Consider the following 9037-nt stretch of genomic DNA (forward strand, 5'->3'; position numbering starts at 1 on the left):
AAAGCAGGGGATGCTTTAGGGTGGGGCTACACAGTGATTGACAGGTCGCTGCTGCTACCAGAGACGTATACGGCGTCTCTACGTCACTCCTTTTCACTTGTATGAAGTCATTTCTCTTGAGCACAAAACAGGAGCAGCCTGTCACTCCTTCAGAGCAGGTGCACATAAAACCTTTATGACAGCAGAGAATAGGAGAGAATGAAAAGAAACATTTCCTCCGTCAGCCGAGGCTCAAATTTCCTTCCGACCTTTGAACTGCCAGCTTCTCCCCACAAGGTCTATTTGGTAGCTGCTCTGAAGCGTTCCATCATATCACAGGAAAATCATCAGCTGCTGGATTTTGACATTTGAAGATTTTTGTCAATTTTCCGTTAAAGGACTTTTTTTTTTAAGCCAAAATGGATGAGAAGTCCTTTGAGTACTCAGAAACACGTAATTCAATGACAACAAACAAACTCCACCTCCACAACACACAGCTACCACACGAGCAGCAGTCTGGACTGTTTAAACCAAATCTGTCTTTGGACAATTACCAACAGGAATTCTGGGAAAATGGAGAAAAACCAAAACGCTGCAGTAGATGGAGGCTGTTGTAATCATATTGTTCCGGAGTTGATTGGATTTATTGACCAACGGCAGCGACTATAAATGAATATATAACGCTGTAAAGACATTGTTTACCGCACACTTTCTCATTTATAATTGTGTCTCAGTTTGTTTCTCTTATTTTACTTCCGTCTCCATCACTTGCTCGCTCCTTTATTATCTTTGCTGCACGCTGACACACACACACACACACACACACCATCTCTGTCTGGAGTAGAATTGTCAGTGTGCAGCCAGATTCCTCTGAGATGGTGCGTATTGAAATAAAGGGTCTGTGAGATGCCTGCGTGTGCTCTGATGAATGCCGATCTCATTTGCTCTTCCGCAGATAGCGACTCCTCTCCCCCTCTGATGTCCCCCCCCCCGGCCTCGCCCCCCCCCCCCTGATAAATATTGAATGGTGTTAGATGTGTTTCAGAGACTCTTTGAGTTGTTCTCTCTCTTTCTTTATCTGGCCTCCGTGTTTTAGAATGTGTGTGATTGGGTCTTGTATCAGGATCATGGGAGCAGGCGTGCTCTGTACATTTAACAGAAAGTAGTCCACACAGTACTAGTAAATACATCTTAGGCTTGCACCATATGGTAGAACACATTTGTGGCTATAAGTGCTCATATTTTTAGTCCTTTATGGTGCTGTAAAAGATCTTGGAATGCAGCGCTGCTGTCCACTGATCTGAGAAATGCCTTTCTGTCCGTCTGTCTTCTTTATAGTCTTCCACATATACTTTTATCTTTCAGGCTGTTGTCAGGACATCAAAGCAGAACAATTTAATGTCCTTTTTTTATTGAGGCAGTCGTGGCCCACAGTCCTCGAATGGTAATACAGGAATATATTGTTATATACATATTGTTTGTCCAAGTGCTGAATAAGAGCAGGTGGAGTTTAAAAGGGCACATATCATGAAAATGTTCCCTTACCAGTGGTTGTTTGGGTATCTGGTGTACCAACCCACAAACTGTGACATACAACAACACAGTCGGTGTTTCTTTTGGGCAGCCTGGTTCAGAAAACCTGTGATTCAACAAGTCATTCAGTTTGCCATCCCCCCCCTGAGTATCTCCACCCGTGGTTTTGAGAACTACCTTTACAAAGGTGCACTATATTTTTCTTGCCAGCCAATCAGAGCAGACTAGGCTTTTTCAGGAGGGTGGGCTTAAAGAGACGGGCGCTAAAATGGAGCGTTTCAATACATCTATGATGCAAATGTCTCCTCTCTGTTGAGATGACCAGTGTTAGATGCTCTTTTGTGCACATTGCTTATTGTTTCTTAGTTTATCTGTGGATGCACAGGACACATTGGATATGTTCATCTGTGAGAAAAAAACACAACAGACAACAACTTAAAACATATAATTAAAAAAAGATCTTTTTCTTGTTGATGACTCGAGTAAACTCACCGACCAGAGATGAGTCCAGACCTGTTAAAGTCCCTCTTTGTTGGCTGCTTTAAAACTCTGCTGATTAAATAAACAGTTTGCATTGTAAATCCATACAGATTACACACACACACACACCTGCCCTGTAGCTGTACGTCCTCTTGGCACCCAAAGTGCCATGGCAACCGGCAGGCTCATTTTCATACTGATGAGGCGGCCTGGCTGCTGCTGCTGCTGCTGCTGCTGCTGCTCGCTCATCTCTCCTCTCCGGTGTCGCTCTGAAATTTTAATGACCTTCTCATTTTTCTCCACTTTGCTCTCAGCGGGCCGTGTTTGTGCGTACGTGTCATGAGTCTCGGCCCCGGTGTTCAAACAGACAGAGTGTCCGTTTGACTGTTTGATACCAGAGGAGAACAAAGGCCATGTCATTGTCAATACATTTCTTAAAGGGGCATGTATTTTTACACCTGTGGCAGACCACCTCCCATCTGCTCGCCGTGGCTTCGTCAGGTTAGCGGCTCCGCCTACGTTTTAGCTCCTGAAAGACACTCGAGTTTGTAACGGGTTGGGGTGTTCTGAGACGCGGCAAGAGGTCGTGATTCAGGTTCAAACCCGCTCCTTCTGAAAGGACGTGTCACCCTGAAGAACAGGGGTACAACGCTCTCTGAAGCCATCTCACTCTTCCTCTGCAACTCTGTGCTTTGTTCCAGGACGAGGCCGGAGACGAAGAAAACGGCCGGATCGAGCCGGTCGGTCGAGCCGACTCCTGCATGGACCACACCCCCGTGAGGTCACTAGAGTAAGTCCCTCAGTCGTGCATCAGCTCCGCCCACTTTCTGCCTCTCTGTGTCCTCAACATTCCTGCTGAAACCCGATGACAGACTGCAGTTTTATTCCAAAATGGGAAAAGTAATACCTTTTCTCTCTGTCACTAAAAATCAATAAATCTGAACATTCACATTTGCACATTCATTGAAGATTGAACTATCCGTGTTTGTGCAAATGTTTTTTCCCCCCAAATACATTTGGAATGAAACTCATTTTAGTGTCACACCTGCATAACCCTACAACAACATTCTGTTATTACTACTACTCCGTCCCTCTTCTGTAGTCTTGGCCAACTTTTCAGTAATTATAACGTTGGACTCAACAGATGCATGTCGCTCAGACAGCGGTGTTGCCGTGTTCCCAGATCCCTGCAATTAACCCCAAGAGCTCAATTAAAATCAAATAGGAAACGATGGCCAAAACTAAGAAGAAAAAGTTTTCCCCTTCAGAGCTGACCTGGGTACAGCCGCTCTGGCCTCCCTTTCTCTACATAATGAGTACTTTGGAGGTAGACCAGCAGGTGCGATATTGTAATCCAGGTTTGTTTGTAGAAAATCTCATTTCAACCCTGCGTTGTGATTTGCATAATTCTCTTTTGTGGAGGCAAAATGATCCTCGTCTCGCCATCGAAGCTCTCCCACGCACTAACCCATTCAGCTCCCGTTATTAACCACTGTGTTTTGTTTTGTTATTTTGCTCTGTTGCATGCTTCCAGTTTAATATGCAGGTATGGTACTGTTATTATTCCTATGATTTCCCAGAGACTCTGACTCCCCCCCGCCCGCCTCTTAGTTGTCAACAAGGGGCCCATTTTCCCTGAGCTAATCATAGTCATTGTATCAAAGCTGTGGGCAGATTAGATTTGGCATCTTGTAAAATGTGCCAGTGTTTAGATGTTTGACAGCCGCGCTGACTAACGGGCGAAGAACGCCGCCGGTATTATATATAGCACTTTTGTGCGAGTCTGTTCTTTCCCTGATTATTCCTGTTTGTTACCGTAGTAGTGAGCTAGACCGCTTTTTCAAGTCACTCATGGCGACATTCATGATTATCTCGATAGTTAAAATTCACCATGATCAACTTTTTTAATCACGATCAGCAATAAATTCCTATATAGTTCAATCCCGAGTCACCTCTGTCAGCGCTGTTGCAGTTCTTTGCACTGTTAGCGCTGTTGGCTGCTAGCTCATATTCTGAGCCGTGTGGAGGCAACCCCTCGATCACAGATATGCTCTGAATTTGAATTATTATTAGGTGTGTTGCTGTTTTTCAGCTATGCACAGCAAGTTTGCACACTAACAGTCGTAACCAAGTTTCACGTTTCCTGGACCAAGAACTGATTTCCACCGTAACATGTCAAAAGTCAAAGCGTTCGACTTGAATTCAAACACATCTTGTCTTTTTTCTGACGTGCTGCAATGTGAAACAAAAGAGGAGAAAATCAACAAGTAGCATCATGCACCACGCCTGTTCTTTGAACACTTTGAATAGCGATTTGTGGCGCATTCCAGTTGGACATCTACAGCACGTAGGATGAAGACTGTGTGACACAAGGAGGACGGTGTTACACTGTGTAGATGAGTGTCTTCAACACGTACGTCAGACTTTAGCATCATTGTAGGATTGTAGCTTTTCTCCGACCACAACAAACCTTTGCAGCATTTTTCAATTCAAGTGCATCCTTCTTCAAGTTCTCAGTCTCTGCTGATGCTCTGACTTGTGTGTGAGGGTTTTGGTGTTCCTAGTTATTACTTACGTGAGTTTGATTTATTTGGATTGCTCTGTTTTATTGTCTTTTTGTCAGTCTCCTCCAACACCTTCTTGCTTTCTGATTTTATTTCACTTTTGTTGTCATCATCATCATCATCTCATTTTCCTGTTTTGTTTTTCCCCACATGGTGTCACCCCTCCCCTCTCCCCTCTCCTCTCTCCTCTCCCCACCCACCCTGGTCTCTCCGTCTGCCATCCGTCACCGTCTCCCAGAGACATAGTCAAACTGGTGGAGGTGTCAAACGACGGCGGGCCGCTGGGAATCCACGTGGTGCCTTTCAGTGGCAGGGACCGCAGGTAACACTGACCAGAGCAGAGGCGTGGTGCTGAGTAAAGGAGTGTCCACAGGGCCTTACACACATCTAAGAAAGCTCAACAGAGAACCGAAACCCTTTCAAATAACTTACTATTTGTGTAAAGATTGGTATGAAAGGTGTTGTATTGAAAACTATCTTATCAACTTAGTCTCCACATTTACAGTTCTGTACTTTAACTAGCTGTGTTTAAAAAGAGAGAGACTAGTAACCAAGTAATCTGTGGGATCTTTTCTATTTTTTTTCAGGAGAGCCCAATGTCCCACTTTCTCCCTTTAGCTTAGAACGTGTCAGCCTTATTGTAGACTTGTACAAAATGAATTCACACTTGTTGAATTTGGTTTCACATACAAAAACAATTGCATCCAACCTGGAGAGAAGTGTACTGCATCACATGAGACACGCAAACATGCATACCGGACATTCCTCTTTGATGCCACATGTAACCACTTCATCACTCGTATAAACCCAATGGCACGCACGCTCACACACACGCTCACACACACGCTCACACACACGCTCACACCCTCGCTCACACTCGCAGGTTTGACGGCATCGTGAAGCCATTTTGCCAGTTTACACTCATCAATCATGCTTGTTCGGTTCGCCGGTTCGCAGGTGACCGTCATCTTTTTCTCTCCGGCAGCTGTCACATCAGCTTTACATGGTACAAAGGACACGTTGAACAGTGCACACAACACATACACACACACATACCTGCAACATATTCTGTAGCACGCATACACAGCTGGAAAAAAGCTGTGTAGGAATTAGAGGAATTTCACATCTGGTTTAAATTTACCCAGAGAGTCAGTTTTAGGAGCGTTGTTATCCAAGTCATACAGCCTTTCATAGTCGCTACAAGACTCCAGTTAAAAACCTCAGGAGAGTTGAGTGTACAACATCGTTCAAAGCTGACATTTACACGGAGGTGCTTTGCATTATTGAAAGAATATTTAGAGTGTATCAAACCAGCGTGGACCAGTTTGAGTTGAGTCTTAATCTTCATGTGTTTTTATAGAGCAGAGCTGTTCTGCTGCCAGCACGGAGCCAGCTGCAGCCCCACAAACGTCTGAACTTTCTTTATGTACGACTCTTTCCCCCGAGACTCGATCAGCGACTTCAGACTTGCTGTCGCGCTTTATTGAAAACCAAGATTATATCACTTTTCCCAACCGGCCCGACTCAATCAACCTAAAAGCACATTTATAATGCACTTTTCAGTTATTGGGGAAATGTCAGGGTATAGGCGTTATCCCAAGATTAAGATGCCTGGCTTTCATCAGAGAAGTAGCCCCTCCGCTGCAAATCTCATTGTGTTCTCACTCAAATTCAATCAGCGGAATTGTCTCTGAACTTTTTTCAACTCCTGGACTTTTCTGCCCCCCCCGCCTGTAGTCGCATTTCCATTCATATTGAATGATAAGCCCCAGGCGAGGGCGAGCATTGAACCCTAAAATCAACCCAATTTACCTCAGAGAAAGACCCCGATGCACAGGGACACGAGCTGTATAACTGAAGAGGACTCGATTAGGTTCGGGCCCTCTTTCCCACCCGCGCTTGATTTTTCCTCTTCTGGCTCAGATCTGAAATCCGCAAAGCGCCCTTTTTCAGGTGAAGTCTCGCTGCGGCGGCACAGGGAGGCACAAGCCGGTTTGCCACGCCGGATTACAGCGTGCGCGATAGACCGGCCCGCTATCACGGTTTAACCGTGCGGCTTTCTGTCGCTCTAAGAAAGCACTTTCTTTATCTTTAAAGGAAAGGGCAGCAGTGTTCCTCTGAGGTTAGGAAATGAACACCTGCAAAGCATCCCCCCCCCAGCAGAGCTGCAGTGGAGTTGTTCAATCTGTTGATTGCCTTTGAATAGAGCAGCCTCCTCCCCCACACAGCCCCAAAGCACCCTGATGTGATGCGACTGCTTTCTCACTGGTACACTGATGATGCAAATGACAGCACCACACTGTACGCTTGATGAAGTAGAGGCAGCAACAAGGCTTTTTCTAATTTTCTTTAATATTTTTGTTATGGAAAAAGCTTCTCATTAACATGCCGGCACACACTGATTCTTGCGTAGCTGTTTGTGTGAACGGGGATGTTTGTGTTCAAGAATCCATTTTTATAGCAGCAATAAAACAAATGCCACAAAGCAACAAAAGTGGGAAACACAGAGACTTTGAGTGACCGTTGGAGTCCTTAAAGGGATTTGACCGGTGAGCCCACTAGACACAGACACGTACAGAAGAGGATTTTCCTCTGGACACAATATCTTTGGCAGGGTTCCGTGGTAATAATTCCAGTCCAGTATAGTACACCTCAGCTCCGTCCAGCCACATTGAATCATCACAGACGTCGTCTTGCATCTTGCTGACATGAACTTCTGCACCTTTCAGGACTCTTGGCTTGTTGGTCAAGCGTCTGGAGAAGGGAGGCAAGGCCGAGCAGCAGGGCCTCTTCCAGGAGAACGACTGCATCGTCCGAATCAATAACGGAGACCTGCGAAACATCCGCTTCGAACAGTAAGATGGCAGCTCACGGGAACCCCCCCCCGCTGCTGAGCTGTGGCGGTCCCAGGGCTTCCTGTGTGACCTTCGCTTCTTCCCTCGTCTAACACCTCCAGCCCTAAACCTTTGCTGTTATCCTGTCTCCTTATGCCTTTGTGAGCCTCCTCTCTGCCTCGCTGCTGCTGCCGGTGCACAGGCTCCTCCGCTGCCCGTCACTGTGCTGAGCTAACCTTTCCCTGTTTAACTCCCGTAGGTCACATCCCCAAACCGCTGAAGTGGTTCCCCCCCTTGCAATCCTCTAAGCCTTTATCCCCCGTGTTTCGGTAACGTCTCCGCTGAACTCCTAATGCAACACCTCTCTCGCTCCTAACATCCGGAGCCTCTGCTTTCCAGCCCTGCTCTCACACTTTCATGATACCTTCCTAACCAAACCCTCCTGCTAACTCCGCTCCCTGCGTGCATGCCTCCACGCTGCGTCTATAATGTTGCCTGCTCAGAAAGCCAGTGATGCATATTTGTGCTTGATTCTGTTCTCGCCCGTCAGCATAAATGTATATAACATACATGTATCTTTTCAACTTCAGTATAGAATTCATATATGTTATGCATTTAAGGCAGAACCACCCACACACACACACACACACACACACACACACACACACACACACACACACACACGTTTTATGATCATGCATTTCTGTCCCATGGGACTTTACATGTAGTATTTATATAATAAATAATTTTTAAAGAAATCAATCAATCTATCGAATCAATCTTATCTATCTTGCATATAGTTTTGGTTTCATTTGTTGAGGCTTTGAAGTGTCTTATCGAAGTGATTTTTATCACCATTTTAATCTCTGCCGTGATACAGGGGAGCTTCACTTGAATAGAAGTGTCTCTTTCATGAAACAGAGTCCCTGTATTTTGCATAATACGAACATCATGCTGTCAGCAGTTCCAACAAAGGGACTACTTATTTGGTAGAAATAGTTTAAACACTCACTACCATTGTGTTGCAGTGGAGGCAGAAATCTAGATAAACACTTGGCAATCACGACGAAATACATGTGAGAAATTATACAATTTGGGTGAATCATGAGTCAAGCAATGGGCGGGAATAAAGCTTCTATAGATTGTGCTGTTACAAGAGCGTCAACAGTTGTTATTTCACACTATTGTTATAAGAGAGCAGATTACATCGTGTCCGACACAAAACTCAGCCTGAAATCGTAAAAAGATGCCGAGACAAGACCCCCGGGGAAGGTTATTAGTGGCTGGGAAATTCTCTGAGGGGGCCACGTTTTAGTCATTCCGGGGGCAGCGGGGGCAATAGAAACTCTGGCGGCCCCGGCATTTTCCGGAACATCCGTGCAGCTGTCAAGGCGCAAGGGAAGAGCGGTACCCAAGCTTTCTTTTATTGAAACAGGTGGTGCTAACCAGGCTCCGCTTACAGGGTGCTGACAGTCAACATAACTTCCCATTCACACCTACTGTACATGAGCTCCCAGCACAAAAAAGGGGGTTTAAAAGAGGATTTTCTACAAACTATCCGACGGATAGAGGTCTCCTTCGTCTGGAGCCAAGTGAGGAGATTATGTGATGAAGCTGTCGGGGAGGGTTCGGTCTCTTTTTAGAGCC

At 45.5% G+C, this 9037-nt stretch overlaps 1 protein-coding gene across 7 annotated transcripts in view; it reads left to right on the forward strand.

Moving 5' to 3' along the window:
* The window catches only part of pard3ab (par-3 family cell polarity regulator alpha, b), a 213604-nt gene that overhangs the window by 90681 nt on the left and 113886 nt on the right, over nt 1-9037 (forward strand). For 2 of the 7 annotated variants that reach the window (XM_031870765.1, XM_031870769.1), the window contains exons 6-8: nt 2692-2782; nt 4795-4878; nt 7286-7411. In XM_031870765.1, coding sequence (XP_031726625.1) covers nt 2692-2782; nt 4795-4878; nt 7286-7411 — 301 coding nt within the window. The remainder of the gene's footprint in view (nt 1-2691; nt 2783-4794; nt 4879-7285; nt 7412-9037) is intronic. The other 5 variants (XM_031870764.1, XM_031870770.1, XM_031870767.1 and 2 more) reach the window with 4 other exon arrangements.

This window comes from Anarrhichthys ocellatus, unplaced genomic scaffold, assembly GCF_004355925.1.
Source record: "Anarrhichthys ocellatus isolate YVR2014 unplaced genomic scaffold, GSC_Weel_1.0 scaffold54, whole genome shotgun sequence".
NCBI lineage: Eukaryota > Metazoa > Chordata > Actinopteri > Perciformes > Anarhichadidae > Anarrhichthys > Anarrhichthys ocellatus.